Source organism: Bacillus rossius, chromosome 3, assembly GCF_032445375.1.
Source record: "Bacillus rossius redtenbacheri isolate Brsri chromosome 3, Brsri_v3, whole genome shotgun sequence".
Taxonomy (NCBI): domain Eukaryota; kingdom Metazoa; phylum Arthropoda; class Insecta; order Phasmatodea; family Bacillidae; genus Bacillus; species Bacillus rossius.
Window position 1 is genome coordinate 69,576,761 of NC_086332.1, and position 20,156 is coordinate 69,596,916.

At 36.2% G+C, this 20,156-nt stretch overlaps 1 protein-coding gene across 1 annotated transcript in view; it reads right to left on the minus strand.

The window, feature by feature from the left end:
* Positions 1-9,981: 9,981 nt before the first annotated feature.
* LOC134531459 (multiple epidermal growth factor-like domains protein 10) overlaps positions 9,982-20,156 on the minus strand; it is a 40,371-nt gene continuing 30,196 nt past the window's right edge. Inside the window, exons 6-8 of the mRNA XM_063367173.1 lie at positions 14,913-15,059; positions 12,679-12,813; positions 9,982-11,692 (exon numbers count right to left, since the gene is read on the minus strand). Coding sequence (XP_063223243.1) covers positions 11,607-11,692; positions 12,679-12,813; positions 14,913-15,059 — 368 coding nt within the window. The 3' untranslated portion in view covers positions 9,982-11,606. The remainder of the gene's footprint in view (positions 11,693-12,678; positions 12,814-14,912; positions 15,060-20,156) is intronic.

The following is a 20,156-nucleotide window of genomic DNA, read 5'->3' on the forward strand; positions in this document are numbered from 1 at the left end:
TATCTGGTCGCAGATAAGCGCCGCCTTCCAGGTACCCGCGCCGCGTCATCCTCCATGTCCGCCATCGCTCTCTACTCTCCTGCGTGCAGGCCCGCCAACCGTACTAGAGTCGCCGGCCGTGAAGCCCCCCCCCCCCCCCAAAAGCATCTGGGTCCACTATTGTTTTAGTGTTTGCCTTGATAAAGCCTAGCCTCAGCTGGGTCAAGCCCCTCCCAAACCAAAATCCTGGATCCGTCACTGGTGGTACACACAGTCCGGGTACACTCACCTCTGCATTCCATGTTCTCAGCTGTCTTCTTTAATACAGATATCATATGCACTGTTCTGTTAGATCTCATATTAGTGCGACAATATTCAACTGTATAGTTTAAATTTAATATAGGCTTTACTGCTAAGGCTCATGCGTAGGATTTTAAAATGCTTCCCCTGGTAAAGAATGTGAGAGAATAATGTAAACATGGAATACCTATGTGAAAAAAAAGTAATTTTCAGGTAAAAGGTTAGTGTAAAATTATTCCAAAAATTACCTGTAATATAAACATGGCTGTTTACTTGATAGTATCGGCCACTTGATCCTGTGGTTCTCCAGAGATCCTTAGCAATAGTGCGTAGCCGAAGCCATTTTCAAAAAGGCACGGCGGGCAGGGTAAATGACTATTTTCCACCCTTATTTGTTTTCCATTGTAAGTGAATATTGTTCTTTTTTTTTTCAGTTTCTTAAATTCAGACACATTTGCGTAATCCCAGTGTATCTTTTATAGGGTATCAGGTATAGACATAGTACGTGTACCCGATTTCAGGTACGTGTGGCAACACTGTTCGGGAGGAACTGAGTGACCAGGCCAAAGATTTAGTCGACCTTTTCCTCAGTCCCAACCCCCCTTGGTACGGACCCAGCTTATAATTTTGGTTGGACTACTTTTTTATGCGGGGTGGAGAGGAGTAAAGGACGAGTATGACTGGAGGGTGTTGGGTGATTCACTGTAAAAAAAGAGGCGTATTTTTACAAGGATAGTACTTGGAAACTCAGTTGCCAACTATATCGCTTGTAAAATTTCAAGGCATAACTTTGTACCATTTGCAATTTTGCAAAGCATTGCCTTGCAGTTTTACAAGGGATATCGTTGTCAATTCAGATACCAAGGATTTTCTTACGTAAAAAGGACACACAATTTTGACAGTGTAGACATGTAATTAAATGAGTGAGTCAGAAATGTCTTACGTCTTATATAGTCTTTTTTTTTTTGCTTTTTCGCATTTCCAATTATTTTAAGCCAGGGCTTGAGGGAGAGGAGGGCGGGTTATAACCCTCTCGCTTCGCCCATAGGACTGCCCTCTCAATATCACTATCACTCATTGTCCTACTCTCATGGTAAAATCAGGCATCAAAACAAATTCTTAAAAAATTAACCTGGGTCTCTCTGACATTCGGGCTTTGGAAATTAAATCTTCCCCACACCCTCCCCCTCCCCCTCATTTTCTAACCAACTATGCCTTTCCCTTCTCCTTCACGACGGCCCTGGCCACGGCCAAAAATCTTGGGAGAGTCCAGATGGAGCTCGTGCTAGCGAAAAGTGAAACCAGGCAGGCTTCAGCATTGTCAGGTGAATACCGGACCAATTATTTTAACATATATGGCGGTCATAAAAACCACTTAATGCTTTCTTGTTGGTACAAATCGGATCTTGTCAACGTCACCGGTATAATCTTACTTAATGCTCCCCACAGATAGATGGACATGTTGCTTTTCTCTCGTCATGCTGGGACGTAGGTACCTTTTTTTCGAAACCTACTCTTAACATACTTAATTTTTTTTTAGAAATAGCAATTGCGTTATGAATATAGGTACAAAGCTAACTACATTGCTAAGTACGAGAAGGTGCGGTAAAAGCTCTCAAACAACAATTGTATTAAAAATACGTTACTTAATAGTGGATAATATCTTATTCGCCTGGTTCTGTCTTCCTGGCATCTTTCAGAAGGAAACTCAGCTGAATTTTTGTTTCTTTTGTTACAACTTTTTACTCACTTGACATAGGATTAAGGTTAAGTTTTTACTTTTTATAAAGTTTGTGAATAGAATTTTTACTATTACAATATTTTAATTTTATAATAAAGCAAAGGAATGTAAAGCTTTAATATAGTGAATAAAATTAATAACCTAGATGGTTAAATGTTTTAAATTTTAAATGATTTTTGTTTAGATTATAAGTGGAGATAAGAAAAAATATTCGTAGGTCTTGTCAGATATTTATTTGGCAGCACTGAATGTAATTTATCACGATAAAAATGCGTGATTCGCTAAGTTCAGGAGAAAACATTTGTAAATTGGAAGAAAACTGAAATTTAACTTTCTTGTAGTACGTCAAAGCAATGAATCGTTAGGAACATGACTGATTTCAGTATAAATCTTATCCTAATACGAAACAATGTTCGTCATGGTTAATATGTAATACTTATATTATTAAAGTACCACGTTCGGATGTCAGTCCACCCATTCTGATTTTGGAATTTCCTGTGGTTTTCGCTCATGGCTTTATAAAAATGCCTGAAAAAGGAATAGATGAATTCATTATCCTCATTTATAGCTGATTTCATCTCAGTGCATAAATTGAAGTAATTTAAAAATAGGAAAAAAATAATAAAATATAAAATTCCGAAAAATTCTGGCTTGAAATTCGATAATCTAGACATACTTACTGGTTGCCTCTTCGTTCGCGTGGACATAATAAATCAGACGGTTTCAATTTGATATAAAAGATTCACTACTATTATTTATTAATACGTACACTAAATTTAAAGTAACAGTGGTACAAAGTTACAAGAAGTTATATCTCCGTGTTGTAATGCATTAAGGAAATCAATGTTTCGTATCTCATTCTCATTACGCTTTTGTAACCGTTCGAGTTATCACAATCGAATAAAAACCATATAAATAGAGGTTACTATCTTTAAATTTGGTAACTTTCACGTCACTATAATAAAACGTAATTTTGTTAAATCATTTCGTACAGAGAGACAATACTTTTTTGACATCACATTTAATTTTGATTGTTTATTTTCTGCCACGAAAAATATTTTATGTGTTTAACTAAAAAAAACAGTCACACACTAAGATTTTATTTATTCGTCTAGATTATAAACCAACAAGCCCATATTATCATCTGGTTTTAAATGGTACAGCAAAAACAGTTTGGGCTTGTGAAAGGTAGCAGTAGTAACACATAACTTCTAACAAAAAGTGAAAAGCATATATTAGAGTGGTTGCACTAAATGTGTTTCTGTGAATTTACTGTTGAAGTTACAAACCACTTTTTATAACTAATAAAGTCCCTCACACTAATGTAAATAAAAGAGAGCGACCAATAATTTTTTTTTCCAAAATTGTTCCATCGATGAATATAATTGAAGCTAAGAAATTTTTATAGAACTTAAATTTGTGTTTTTAAATAAATTAATACTTTTTTCTTCATTTTTCGTTTTAAAAATGTTTTTTACCTATCAAAAGGATTTATATGTGCTAAGTAAGTTATTTGTGGCTCGCCTGAACTCTTTGAAATAAATTTTCAGGGTAATAAATGCATGAGACACAGAAGATTTCGTAAAATTATATTAAATTGATTATTTTATGGGTAAGTTTTAGTTAAGTGAATGCTTGTTTTTAAAACACTGCTGACGTAGTTTTATGTCATGAAACACAGAAAATAATTTTATTAAAATATGGCGCAACTTAAAGTATTACCAAATATGACTTTGGCATTCAACAGACTGGGGTTATTAATATGAAATAAAATCAAATTAAAACATTAGTACAGCTTCATAGTTGATGATAGCCCCAAAATTGTCATGTACCTATAAGTAATAAAATGCATAATGACCCAAATATCATGTTAATTTAATGTTAAAAATTATTTCAAAATGATTAAATTTAACCTTGTATAACAATTCAAGAACTTAAATATATACTGCAAAAAAAAAAGTATTTTATGCAGAAAAAGTTGGAAAGGGAATTTATTTGGAGAACCAAAAGTGTCTCCACTTTTACCTTTGCGCAATTAACAAATTTTGATTTGCAAATTAAAACATTCCGGGAACAATAATGGTAATGAAAGTTCAAAGTACAGGAAACAACTTTTCGTAGAGTCTGTTGGCTTAAAATGGCCGTAGTTTTAGTCTGATGTCGCTTGATTACACTTGCATAAACTCCACTTTACGAACCAAACCACCGAGCTACGGAGCACACTTGATGCACGCCAGCTTTCTGTGTAAGGAGTTCTGGGTTGGAATCCCGGGTAAGGCATGGGTATAATATAAATAATTAAAAATATTTTATGTAATTGAAACTGTCAAAACACACACTTTGAAATTCTAATAATGAGTAAAGAAGAGAAGATGTTTGGCAATCAATGAAAATAATAATAAGTGTTTGAATATGCAGTTACTTATTTCACTCGCAATCAGAACGACGTGAATTCAATCCCACGCATTTGAGCTCTCTAAGTATATATCCATCTGCTCCAAGGAAGATGATGGAGTGTTTTTAATCATATTATATCGTTCCCAACTTTTCAAGTTGCTGGCCAGTAATTTTCACCACGGTAGCAGTCCCCACGTAAAAGCGCAAAATAAAAAAAAAATTAAATAATATAGTCGCTAAGCTAATCGAAACTAAAATTGTATACACTTCCAACACTTAAATGTTGTTGGTTTGCCAACTGAACTGTTTGTTATTTCAAAATTTATTGGTAATAGAAAATACACGAAAAAAGCGAAGCGGTGAAAGAAGGAAGTATTTGCGGTAAGGGTCAAACAGACATTTTGAAGGTGCAACTGCCAACTTCCAACTACCGTTTCATAAAAAAAAAAAAGTTATATTTATTATCTCAGCTTGCTTGGGTTCTTTTAATTTCTTATTCCAGCTATGCATTTAAGTATGTGACAACTAACGTGACGTTTTTGCAGACACCAATTAGAGAGGACATTACGCAGAACTATCAAACGTACGTTCGTTTCAAAGAATCGTCTTTGTATGTCTTTGATTCATTCGCGACACTCGCACCTTCGTGGACTAACACATCCGCGATGGAGTGTGTGCCTAGACACAACACTTATCTGTTGAGATAAGTTAAGAAGCTGGGCTCAGGCTGAGGACCGTGACTCATCTAATGCCACTGCTGGACTGTGAACAGCACGGTAATTAAATAGCTATTTTTTAACTCTATAGATTAAATACACAACTTGATTATTGAAATTATCTGCCTTATAAACGGCAAAGGCGAATGGCGACTGAGTTTCGTCCATGAAGGACGCATAGCCTACCACTTCTTGATTTGGCGTATCTGTTGATTTATAATTATTTTGTGCAATACCTAATAGTGGTCGATAGTGCAATTATACAATTGTAAAACTGCATTTACCGTTAATAAGGATCGTAGACTTTCGTGATCATTGTCTGAGTTTTCTTCAATTGCTAGCCACGTCGGAGACGAAAAGATTCATTGCGTTTCGGGCGGCATTGCAGTAGGTCATCTTCAGGGTAGTAGTCTCCTGCTGCTACTTCGGCGCGGCTACAACTTTCAAGCCAAGTAACCTATGCATTTTTTGTTGTTTAAATTGTTTTAGAAGTTTGCCATGAATTAATATTTCGCAGTTTTATTTTTGTTACGTTTCATTCTTGTTTGCATTCATTTCCACGTTTGAATATCTAATGGTTTTTTTCGGTGTAGTTTGAATGAGAATTTGCCATATTTCAACTGTCACTCAGTCATCCAAAGTCACATATTGATTGTAATGTTTTTTAATAAATCATAAATATTAACGTAAAATTAAAAATATTTAAAATTCTTTACATTTACATGAAAACAAAAGTGTCTGTAAAAATAGTGTTCGCAGTAATACTGGGTTCGGATTCTTACCCGGGCATTTATGCTTTGTGTTCCCTGAATAGCTTTCCAGTATTAAATACGCACATGAATAAGCATAAGAAACAATATATAATCAAATTATTAAATATTTTATTATCTTTTCCATTATGCTTGGATAAAAAATCATTTTTTGGTAAGAAATACTCAGCATTTCATGCAGGCTATGCAAAGATTACCATAGCCATGTTTTGTACAAAGGCACAATATCTTGTAGTGTTACAAACTATTTCTTGGCAACTGTTTTCCAAAAGTAATTTTTTGTAAAAATTACAGAAAAAAAATTTTCTTCGTACTTTTGCCTTCACTTTGACCGGTTGCCTCGTCAGAAGGACAGAAGGACAGTCTTCATCTCGTGGTTCGCAGAGAGGCGACACGGTGGTGTGGGTACTTTCCCCTGAACACACATGAGACGCTCTTGGCTGTCCGCTCCAACCATTCTTCACGTGTCAACTCCAGCGGCTCTTCAGCTCTCGGCTCGCCTCCCCTCGTCAAGCGGGGGATTTTTTTTTTTTTTTTTTTTGCCGGCCACCACACACTTTCCCCAAAGACCACGAAAACCAGTCCGGATCGCGCGCCATCCTCGCTGGAAGATTCAGTGCGTGATGTGCGCTCTCCTGCAGCTTCTGAATAAATCCCTGTGAATTTATGGGGAGCCGACCCCCAAATTCGCTGCCGTCCGGAATAACTTTGCTCGAGAACTCGAGTGTCGTGATCCACGCATGCAACTGTGTGTGTCACCAGAACGACTCAGTCATAAATATTAAAACACTTCTGTGGTACTTTGGCTTATAATTTTTTTTGAGTGCCAGAAACGTTTCACTTTCTTTATATATCCATATATTAAGGTACATGGACACGAATTTCTCGGTAACTATGGTTTATTACGCTTGACTGATAAGTGTTGTGAGTTAAATATACCATTACATAAAATAAGCCATTATTGGCAGTCAAAATTGAAAATAATACGTAAAAATAATTTAAGAATTCTTTGCCTGTCTACTTACGTTCTTGCATCGAGTACTATGTAGGCCACAGCATAGTTTGCTATAGAGTTAAATAAATAACTATGCATTTATAAATATTTAAAAAAATTCAATAAAGATACTTCTGATGCATCTTTCATGCGATTATAGTGTTATTTAACTAAATAAAATGTATTTAATATATATTTTAACCAAAAACATTTTATCGATTGTTAAACTAGCAATCAGAGAAGTGAAAGAAGAGTTTTACTTCTAAAAATGTTATGACTGTCAGAAAATATCTTTAATTTAGATGTACTTACGAGGAAGCACTTGCTTGGAGGACAGAGTGATAGCCACGTAGTTAAATGTGTTGTTTTAGTGTACATAAGGTCTCATTTAAAGCAATTTTACCGACAGTTGTAGCCGATACCGGAAAAAAAATGGCTACCGTTGAGGTTGGCCACGCTGGCACACAGACAATATCATCGAACTCTTGTTCACAACCAGTTCTGCAATGATTGTTGGACCCGGAAATTCGAAGTGGTCCTTGAGACAAGCATGACTGTCAGCTGGGACGGCGGTCGTAGTTGAGCGCTTTGTTGCAACAAAAAAGACGTTCCAAACAATACCCTCGTTGCCAAGATACGAGAATCTTTCTGTATTCACCGGAGCAGCTATCTTCGATGCAGCAGCAAAACAAGACACGGTAAATGTTAGAGACAATGATGGTCGATAGATTTTGGATGGAGGATTGAAGGAATGAAGTAATGAATGAATGAATGAATGAATGAATGAATGAATGAATGAATGGGGGTAAAGGAAAAACCCCGAGCAAAATCTCACATGTTCGAGAAAGGTGGTGCAGCCATAAGACACCGGTATCCGAATAACAAAGTACATGGGTTCTATCTAACTCCAGTCAAGACACCCTGATTTAGTTGTTCCATGTTCCTCGAAATCTCTCCAGGCCAGTGCTGGAATCGCTCCTAACAATTGACCACGGCCGATTGTTTTTACAACATCCCAGGTACGTGACCTATTGTTAATTAGCGATCTCTTCCCAATTTAATTCGTTAATGTGCTCCCCCCCCCCCCCCCCCCCCATCTTCCCGTCAAATCTGTTTGTTCCATTGCATCTGACACTACGGAACATACTCGGATACTTAAGTCAAGAAAAGAGTCATATGTCAGTTTTATGGACGTATGTTTTAGAACTATAATAGTTCTTAGAACCCTGCTCTATAATCTCTGAACACTTTTCTGTGTGCTAATGCTGCCAGAAGTAGTTATAAATCTTGTCACGAAATGGCAGGAGTGTGAAGTATTTAAGTCCTGCACCACATTTTCATTTACAATATCATGTTAACTATCTGTTATTAAAGAATATTATATCTTCGTAATCTGGTTTACGCCCAATTATCTAACTGAATCTGAGCAGTTTTGCATATGAGGGACTCCAAAACAAAATGGTTAAGAATGAGAGAGTTGATATTGAAATACGTCATCTTGTATTCAACAGCTATCAGGCCGTACCAAATATTGTATAGATTGTTATTCAAAATGTTTCTTCATTATAGTAAAAAGCGCCTGTAAATAGCTTTACTTAGAATGTAAGATAGTGTATATTGATAATATGATTCCAGTTGTATTTGTTATTACAAATTAAATACAAGGGGAAATATTTTTGTAGTTAATTGATATAAAATTATTTTTTCCTTGGAACTGCCTTTGTATTAAACGTAACCTAGATTGTTTTTAATTAAATATAATATTTTCTATTATATAATACCTATTGAGTCTAAGATGGCGAATTAGTGTTTATATACCTCTCCTAAAAAGGGGGGAGGGGGAAATCGAGCGACAGCTTTATTCCACTCCCCTACAATCCCAACATAAAAGCTCTAATACTGAAAGTTTAATGCGCACTTTCGTGGCATTAAAATTGATGCTTTTGTAGTCTAAGCCATCGGGCTTGTTCTGTGTTTAGCAGTTGCTGTAATCTACGTTTATCTGTGACATTCAGTAGAATATACAGGATGTAAAGCCACCACCTGAATGTGAGTTAATGCAGCGTGCAAATTATAAATGACGTCTCTTTTCCGGTCGGTTTAAGAGTAGGAATACTAAAATAATGAAAGTTAATAAATGGTAAAAAAATGTTTTTGGTTGAAACCAAATGCAATTATGGTCACTACTGCAGCAATACGACACAGACAGCTGGGGCGTTATCAATGTCATATCTGGCTTCTTGATTGCTTTGTTCATTTGAAGAAAAGTCACGATACTAAAAAAAAATTAGATACCCGAAAATTTCGCATATTATTTTAGGAACCAGTTAGACTGCTAATATATATGCACCTTAGCATTGCTTTGATTATTGTATCACAATTGTTTCGTCACTCACCTCTGTGACTAAGCGCCTGTCAACCATCAGCTAGCTACAGAGAGACCGAATCATATTAACCCATTTTAAAGCAGGGGAGTGATTGCATAAGAACGCAATCAATAGGAAAGCACGGAAGGATATAGTATACATAGGAATGTCACATCATGAATACGCTAAATTTTCGGGCCTCTACTAAAAATAAGTTTCATTGCCTCATTAAATTTTATGTTGGTGGGGGTACGATTTCAAAAAAATATATATATAATTTTATGTTTATTTGAAATAAATGACTGATTTCCGGTGTAGCAGTTCAAGATAACGCCTCCGGAGGACAGCAGAAGAACACGCTGAAGATCGTCCCAAAATGTCGTATTAATTTAATTTTTGCAGGTTTTATTGATTCAAGATAATAATAGCGTGAATTTTCTGTACCAAATCTGACTCCGCTGTGAAGAACAAAGAAACTGCCCCTTACTACAGATGCCGCGCCAGTCCCGCCTAATGTGGCTCAACAGAAATGTAGTTAAATTTAAGATGAGAAAATATTTGTGTTTGAATCCGGACGCTGCGCTGGTATGGACACGATCCCCCATCGATCCAACACAGTAAGCAGGTACTTTCATGCACAGACAGGTTAGGTGGTCAATCGAACAAATATTTCAAAAGTGCTCTGCATGACTAAGAAAAATATGACGACAATACAACGTGAGTAAAAAAACATTTTATTAACTCTTCAAATTAGGTGTTTGTAAAAGTACGATATTAAAATAATAATAAACACTTGAGTTTGTAACTAAACGACTTATTGCAGGTGAGGCAGTATAAGATGATACCTCCGGAGACACTGCATCAGAATCCTCCCAAGACCATCTCTAAACACTAAAAGTACGAATTAAAAAAATTAACATTTCTTTCGGTTTCGATTTGGTAAAAATGATAACCAAACGAATACTTAATATAATTTTGGTTTTTTAAAACTGACATCTGATTTTGATAAGACGATATATAACCTCTTCTAGATTATTATGTTCACCAAGTTGTTACTTTTTAAGTGAGGCGACAACACTTAATTCTAAGTTATTTTTTCTTGTACAAAACAATATATAACAGGCATATAACAATATTTGTAAAAACACTTAATTAAGTATAAAAATTAATACAGACGTTTTCCTTCTAATATATAATTAACTAGTTATGTAATAACAATAAGTTATTACACAGCTGTATGCATATATATACATAATACTACAGAATATTATTGGTTACTGGTGATATAATCTTAGAAGTTGAATAAAATGTTAAACTTATGACAGGTTATTTCATCACTACCAAGAATTTGCTATTCTGGGGGGTTATTTGTTAATTAAAATGGTAAGTAAATGTCACATTTGTTAACATAACTGTGAATTATGAGTTTCACATATGCTTGCAGGTTTCAATGATTAATAAATTCGTGTGTTTTATTTAAACACTACCAACCTGTTAACTTTTTGTAGATACTGTTCTAGAGATAGAATTTTATAACTTAATAACAGTATTTTGTTTTAAATATGGTTGAAGCAATAAAATAGCAAGTTGGAGTGACTATCGGTACTGAAGCTGTCATAACACGACTCTGAATTATTAAGTTATCGCGGTAACTCACTGATGAAGAACAGAAGTTAATTTTAGAACATTAACTTCTGTTCTTCATCAGTGAGTTTGATCTCAGGTCAAACTTATTTCGAACAAGGATTTTGGTTGGTCGGAACTCACTATATTCCCTTTATTTAACCGAATTAATATTCTCCCTTGTTCGTAATTCAAACCATGGCATTCGATCTCTTTTTAAGATACTTGGTTGTAAACAAACCCAGTTTTGTTAAAATAATTCATTGGATACATATATATTCTACACTTAATTCATTATATTAATTTAAAATTTTTCAAAATATGTTGGTGAAAAAAACTTATTTTTTAGTTATTTACAACTCACGACCTATTAAAATAAGAAAATGCACTGTAATGCATCTAAATTAAGCTAACTGAAATGAGTTATTACATACAAAAATCTTAAGTACTTCATTTCACATCAACATACATCATTAATTAAAAAAATATACCTAAGTAGTAATAAAACCAACCGATAAAAAATAAAGCTTCTGGTGTAACATATTCAAGAATTATTTGTGACATTTTTCAAAGTAAATACAAAGTTTATCACTCGGGCAGTTAGAGAAGTCCCAATCAGCCCCAATAAAACACGTGCGCTTTGTGACTAGTGCCCCATTCTTGGATTTTAAGGGGCTTGGTTCCTGTATTTTCTGGTTTTGTCTTGTCTTGTAGCGACATTTAAGTTGGAGCAAGGAGCGTGTAGATGATGATTGCCAGCCAAGTGAGAGAGGTTGGACGTCTCACGAAAGACATCCCACTGGAAACTGAAAAAAAAGTTTATAATTTAAAATATGCTAATGTGGAAATGATAAAATATCATAATTAAACAATGGTGAGTACTGAGTTCGTCTGATACATTTTGTAAGGCGCAGGTGTAAATATTTATCGATTTCGTGACACAAATCCCTTGCCATTATGAAACAAATTTTACAACAAACTTATCTTCAAAAGCACACTTCTTACGTTTGGTTTTTTTAATAAAGAAGTGGTAATTGTATTAACTTATAACTTAAATACAAAAAGTTTTTTAATAATTGTTTTAGAAGATAAAAAACAGTTAAGAATGAATCTTACAATAGATCCTCATTACATAAAAAAAATCTCAAATGCTCAAATGATGAGGTGCATGAGTTCGGTCCCAACATGAACCGGCGTGACTCATCCGATGTATGAGCCCCAAGTCAGTATCCAAGCCGTTCGGAGCAAGATATAGTGTTGCAAGGTCCTTTTGGGCTTAATTTTTCACAATTTATATTTATCATAATTATCATAAATGTATCTTAACTCTCAACAAAACCAAAAACAATTTTCTGAGCATTACTTACAACAAAATACTACATTACGAATACCCGGTATTCGAATTTGTAATCTCTACCAACTAGTGCTTTCTGTTCTTACTCCACCTCCCAAGCAAGTGTAAAAGGTGCATCTCCCAGGTGCTTAAGCAGTAGTTACATCCATCAGAATAACTGCGAGGGTGGCATAAATAAAGAGGGATTGAAGTCAAAAAAGTTGCGTCACATTGAAAAGACCAGATAAGGAAACTGATATGATCTTATTCCCGTCATACTTTAACAAGCCCGGTCGTTGCCTGGCAACTGTCACCATCACATGCTCCACCTGAACCGTAACTATATGTCCAAGTAGCTCGACGCAGGTGGTAGCAACTGGAACGCTGTACACCTAGCTACTGCTGGGTTGCAGAAGTCAGAGGAAGGCACATGCCGCGCGAACGGGGCCTCGCACTCACTGCAGTCGCTGTGGTCGTCGCTGGGGCGCAGGCCGGAGCCGCACTCGCACACGCCAGCCGAGCCGCAGGTCGCCACGCCCGTCCTGTTGGCCGCCACCACGCACTCGCGCCAGTTGCTGCACGCGCCGCCCAGTCCTGTCCACACGACACACGCCTGCATGGTTCTCGTCGTCCCCCGGGGGACTCACTGTTTCGAGTCTCCAAATGTTTAACCCCCACTGCTTGAGGGTCAAACTGTTAGAGTCTCCAACTGTTGGTCTCCCACTGCTCGAGTGTCCAACTGTTAGAGTCTCCAACTGTTAATCTTCCACTGGTCGAGTGTCCAACTGTTCGTCTCCCACTCCTAGAGTGTCGAACTGTTCGAGTCTCCTACTGTTACACTCCCACTGATCGAGTGTCCAACTGTTAAATTCCCACTGCTCGAGTTTCCATTATTTCTAGTACCAACAGTTCGAGACTCCAATTGTTGGTCTCCCACTGCTCGAGTGTTGAACTGTTCTAGTCTGCAACTATTAGTCTCCAACTGATCGAATGTCCAACTGTTAAACAACTCACACTGCTCGAGTGTCCAATTGTTTGAGTAATATATTGTTAACATTGACCAACTGTTTGCGTGACCAACTGTTTGCGTGACCAACTGTTAGAGCGTCAAACTATTCGTGTGTCCAACTTTTAGAGTGTCCATTTGTTCGGGTGTATATCTATTTCATTGTCTAACTGTTTGATTGCTCCACAGTTCCAGTGTCCAACAGTTCTAGTATATCCAACAATTTGAATGTCCACCTGTTAAAAAATCCCACTGTTTGAGTGTCCACATTTTTGTTTGTCTAGCTGTCCTAGAACCTAGCTGCTGTCAGAAGGACAACCTGTTCTTGTGTCCAACTGTCCGAGAGCCCAACTGCTGTCCGAGTTTCCAATTGTTTAAAGTGTCCAGATCTTATAGTGAAAATATGTTAGAGTGTCATTTCATTCGGGTGTCTATCTGTTTGATTGTCCACATGTTAGAGTGCCCAACTTTTCGAGTGTCCAGCGGTTCAAGTGTCCAGCTTTTGGAATTTCCAGCTGTTAGAGTTTCCAGTTGTTCTGGTGTCTATGTTTTTTCGTGTCTAACTGTCAAAGTGCCCAGATATACAAGTGTTCAATTTTTAGAGTGTACAGTTATTCGGATGTTTTTCTTTTTTAGTCTTACTGTTCAAGTATTTTACTTTTCAATTCTACCACCGTTCGATTGTCCAACTATCAAGAGTGTTTAACTGTTCGAATCCTCCACTTGATAGTGAATACTACTGTTTGTGTGTCGCCATGTTCTACTGTCCCAATCTTCGTGTGCCTAGTTATGTATCCAGTGTATTTAATGATATTTTTCTGTCGTATGAACATTGAAGAAGTTTGTTTATTTAGGTTGTAACCTACTTAAACTGTTTCAATATTTCTCATTTGAAAACATTAATAACTACACGAATGTTTAATTAGGCTAGGTTACAGTTTGCCATTAGAAAAGCTTAACTGTTTACAATTCTCACTTTATAAAAATATTTCTTTTGTGTTGGTTTATTTGCATGTCCATTATTGTATCGTAAATGAGCGAAATGAGGCATTCAAATTTACCATACTTGTCGAGGGGTTGACTTGCCTCTCAAGACCTAAACAATCTGTGCTGTATCAATAATAGATATACTATTAATATACAACAGGTATATTAATATAATCTTTTTTTATACCTAGGGCATTATTAAATGATAATAACTTGAAGGCAACAATATAAATAGGCAAATAGTGTTTCAGTCGATGTATTCTTGCAATTTTCGCTTGCATCACTTTCTCACTTAGATTTCAGAATTATATTTTCTTTCAGCTTCTAGGAATTTAATTTTCACTATACGTGGTCCGTTGTACGCAAACAAAATACATTAAAAAAGGATGGTTCTAGAAGGCGTGTTCATTGTTAATTAAAACTCAATGGTTTTAATTGAAAACTCCCTTCTAGAGATGGGTAAACCATTTATATAACACATTTACTGCGGAGCTTATATAAGATTATTGTAAGCGTTAATGTTTAAACTGGAAATACAACTCAAAATATTTTAATATTCAAAGTTTTTGACTTGAATTATTCTTGTTGGATGAATTACGGAATTTTTAAATTTCGAGCATTACTAAAATTCCGATCCCACGAGGGGAATAGTTGGGTACGTGTTAGGGGAACCGGTAGAGGAGGAGACTGCTGTACTCACGCACGCTGAACCAGCACCAGCTGTCCTCGGACACGGCGTGGTACAGCTGCGGGCAGGAGCAGGTCCGCGCGCCGTCGCACACCGAGTTCTCCAGCATCTCGCTGCACTGTATGTCCTCCTCGCACGGCGTGCCCAGCCGGAAGGCATCTGCGAAACACAGGCTGCGGCGTGCCTCACGCGCGCTCGTGGGTTCCTCGCACAGAGCAGCACAGCTCGAGGAGGTACACATGTACCGATTTGTTTTGTTCATGGAACAGAAATATTCACGTAAATTTACAGATATTTGTACATTTGTACTTTTACATGAAAACAACTGTATTACTACAAAATTGTGTTCACAGTAATTACCCTTTCATTTATGCTTTGTTTTGTCCCAGTACCGCCATTAGTTTAAGTTATTTGAAAACCGTTCCCTGAATAGCTTTCTAGTATTAACTGTGCACGTTATTAATTATAGTAAATCAAAATAAAGTCCGATAATTCATACATTATTATCTTTTCCGTGGCTTAAAAAAATTGCTTGAAAGATACATCAATTAAAAGATAAAATTATGCACCAGTTTTTCTTGTCAACTAATTTCCAGTGGAATCTTTTGTAAAAGTACAGAAATTATTTTCAGTGTACTTTTCGATGGATCGGATGTCTTTTCTCAAGTTGAAGTAACTCTGGTTAAGCAATTACTAATAAAAACAAACTGTAGCTGTTAAAACAACATTTCTAAAAGTTTGTTTAATAGCTTGCAAGGAATTTGCCAGTAAATAATGTTAACCTCCATTCTACAGCTGGAGCCACGGGTACACAGGACAGGTCCGACACGCTCGGCTGCAAATGAAAACACTAGGTCACCGTGACGTCAACACGACAAAACACGCGCCCCGACGGCCCGCGACAAATAGATTATATTTCTAACTAGCTGCAGTACCCAGCGTTGCCCGGGCTGAACACAGGGTGAAGGGGGAACTGTTTAGAGATCAGATGTAGTTAGTAATTGTCTTCTTAATTTGAATGTCAAGTGTGCAATATAATTTTTATCACTTTCAGATCCCGACAGACGTTGTTCTGCCAGTTTATAGTTATTTACCTGGTCTGTATGTAATCTAGACTCTATAAAGCAATATAGAAAAAAAAAACTGAAAAATAAGGGATTACTAATATTGAAAAGATTCCATTATCTAGCTAATGCTCGGCATGCATTGCAATGCCTCATTCAGTTTTGTTTTGTAATATGTTTGAAGTAGTTACACATATACAAAAAATCTATCCATGTCTCTAAATATATATTTTTCTCTATCTACATCTATAGTCCTATATATCTATGTATCTCTCTATCTGTATTTATCTCTTTATATCTACATATATACCTCACACTATCTCTATGTATTCTATATGAGGGTACTGATTGCTCCGTTGTTAATATCACACGGGTGTTTTTTACTTGTATGGGAAAATTAAGAATGATAAGGCATCTAGTGCGTGGCAACAATGTTAATAGGCAATAGGAAATAAACTTCTAGCGCCTGCGGCATTGTCAAAACACACTTCGAACGTGTACTGCATGTTGTATCTAACCCCTACCGACGCATATGATTCTAAATTTGACTTTTAGTAAGGATCCCTAATGTTATTGACAATATAATATAGCCTATAGCCTTCCTCGATAAATGTACTATCCAACACTGAAAGAATTTTTCAAATCGGACCAGTGGTTCCTGAGATTTTCGCGTTCAAACAAACAACCAAACAAACAAACTCTTCAGCTTTATAATATTAGTATAGATTTCGTCGCGTCATGCCGTATGACGGGAAGCCGAGGAAAACAAACAAAATTGAACTTCAAAAAATATTTACCTACTTGGTAAATCTTTATGATTAAAAAATATATATTTTTTTTTACGTACGGATAAACTTTCCCATTTGAAGTGTGCCTTCATATGTTTATATAAACGGATATATTTTTGTTTAAGTTTAATGTAATTCTTGTTCATAGGTCAATATTTGATTTAAGAAAAGACGAGTTTAGCAGAGAAATTTAATTAATGAAGTTCAGGGTACTGGTATTTTGCATGACATTGTGTTGAAGGACTACAGAAATCAGCTAAATAAAGAAAACGTATGGGCTGCCATAGAATGTTATATCCTATTCTACGCTAGTTTTTAGCGCATTCTATGGTAGACTGTATTTTATGAACGCATTTTACTTGGAAATTTTTCCCGTCAGCTATAAAAGAATTTGTCGTGGTAATGTTGTCATGGTATTGTGACCTTGCGCTATTAAATCTGTCGTGCTGGAACGCTGCATGACGTTATGTCGAGTTTGTCATGTCGTGTTCATCGTGGCATTGTAACTCCAGCTTAACAAAAAAGGAGTGATTTCTATCTGGATAGGAAAGTGTGGTGGAATGACTTTCTCATTATCACTTTAATTATTAACATCGCAAAAATGGAACAAACCCATTCCTAGATTATTTCCTTTATGGTCCAGATACTCTCCTAGCTTTTCGATTTTTACACGGTGTTTTTCTTAACCGTGAATTATGCAATAAAACATTGAAATACTTGCATTCCGATTTGTTGAAAACGCTACGGTCTCATTCAATTAATTCTTGTGGAATCAAAAATCAACATTTCTTTTTTTTTTTTAATGGACAGAAGCCAGTTTAGCGCAAAATCTGCAGGGTGTGTATACCTCCCGGACACGCGCCATTTTAATACTAAATGATGCATATGTACTGCAAAAAATCTTAAATTGATAAAATAAGTTTTCAAGTGCTTTTTTACAGACTACAAACAAAGTAATCTTTGTGAAATGGGACAAGTGTTGGCCAGGCTTTGTCTTATGTACAATAATGTGCAATATTTAACTGTAATCATTGCCTGAAGTCAATTACACAATGTTAAGAAGAGCAAAAGTTATCTTTGACACACCAGGATAATTTTTTTTTGTATTTAAATGGCGTTAGACAGCTTTAATTTTCTAAAATTATATTTATGTTATGTTTAACTTGTGTAGACGCCTCAATATAATTTTTATTAAATAAATTATATTTCATTTCCATAAGTCAAAGCCATAATATGTTTTTTTAGGACCACCAATTAAGAAGAACTAAATTAAGCAAAGAAACTAAACATTTCAAATTAATAATAAATTCTTCATGCTAATTCGTCGTTCAAATTATTTTTTTCCAAAGAAAAATATTTAACTTATAATTTGGTAAAATATTGTATAAATCATAAAACAATTTAATATTCTCACGGCTGAAACTAACAGAAGAGCGTACTGATTTGCGAAAATACTTAAACAAAACTCTCAATTTATTAGTCCCAGAAAGCGAAATGAAAGGAGTATAATTTTATTCGATAAAATTGTCTGAATCCAACTTGAAATTAAAGCGCGGGGTTTTGTGTATTGCAAAACGTACAATTAGAACTCCAGGCAGCACCACAAAATAATAATCCTAATTTAATGGGCTTTTATCTCATATTTGCTACTATATCTAAAACCTGATGTGGGTATAAGAAGATTGTTTCCAGCTTTTTATGTTTAAATTATTAAATATATTAATTCCTATATTATTTCTTAAGAAATTTCTTTTCCAGAACTATAGCCGTTGTCTTCATCATGTTTATTGGCTTCTGTATTTGTCTTTGCCATTTAAAATGTTCTTCTTCGTCTTCGACTTCGATGCTCTATTTCCACCTTCTTCAGTATTGCTTATGCTTCATCATTATTCTGTAATTTATATGTTCTACTTTCGTCCATTCCTTCTTCTGTCTTTAAGGGTTGCAGCGGTCAGGTCCCGCTACTTTCAAACAGCGCGCCGGGGCATCAACGGCCTCTCCCACCTTCCTTTTCCCTTCCCCGCTGTTGTAATGTGCTTTGCTTCTAGCCTCCCCTCCCGGGGTTGGCGCATGCGCGGTGGTCCGCGCAGAGACTTTATAAGAGGTTGCTCTGTTCTTTGAAGGCGACTCGGGAGCTCTGTTAAAAATGGCTTAATAATATATAACGCGCTCATTAAGCCCATCATAACATATGCAGCACCAGTGTGGGCAACTGCGGCTGAGAGCCATTTAAAAAAGTTGCAGCGAATACAGAACAAGAGCATTCGTATCGCGACAGATGCGCCTGTGTACTAGTGATGGGTCGTTCGTTAACGATTCGTTCAAAAAGAACGAATCTTTGAGAGAACGAAATCTTGCTATTCGTTCACGATGTAAAGAACCGGCTCTTTGAGAGCCGGTACCTTGAAAGATTCGGAAGAACGAAAACGCGGAGAGAACGAGAGAACGAGAGAACGAGATGAGAGAACCGGCCACGCGCCCGGTCTGATTCGTTCGTGAAATGATTCATGACGTCAGGAGTCTGAAGAATTAGTAATCACAGCGTGTGCATGTTCACAAGAGCAAACGATAACTGATCAAATAAAATAGGGTAACATGAAAAGTATCTATACCTGAAAATGTCAACTGTTAAGTAGTGGTTTAAAATTGCTTTTTCACATTCACATACACAAATTTGGAAATAAAAAACTAAAAAAAAAACAGTATGAATTAAAAAATAACAGGGAAAGTAACTACAAATGTTCACATTTACCATTTTTGGGTTAATTAATGTACTTCATTTGTTTCTCTTCATACTGAATCGCAGTAGTAGTAGTATTAAATTTTTGTCTTTTTTCTCTAAATGTGTTGGTCTACATGTAAACACTTTACTGTCACTAGAGTGTAAATAGCCTATATATTAATATTTGTAACTTAAAAAGTAATAAAATATAAATAATCTTGTTTCATATACGCAACTGTGATTCACTGGTTACGGAAAGCAATGTTCAAATTCAAATACAAAAACACGTACGTAATACTCTAAAGGATGAACGAGTTACGACACCTGATAAAAGAGCCAGATCCCATACACAGAAAAGAACGAATTGACCGAGATGAACGAATCGTTCTGAACGAATCATTTCACGGCACTGATCCAAAAGAACCGATTCGGTCAAAAGATCCGTTCTGCCCATCACTACTGTGTACTGCCCCGTCAGAGCTATGCACAGGGAGCTTAAACTCGAACTCTTGAAAGACTATTATGTCAGGACTGCACAGAAATTCTATGATAAAAGTCACCTGAGCGCAAATATGTATATTTCCTCTCTCGGAGATCGCGACCCGGAATTTTATCACAAATACAAAATGCCTATCTCAATCCTGGCGCACAGGCCGCCCTAGCTGCTCTGTGATTGGCAGGC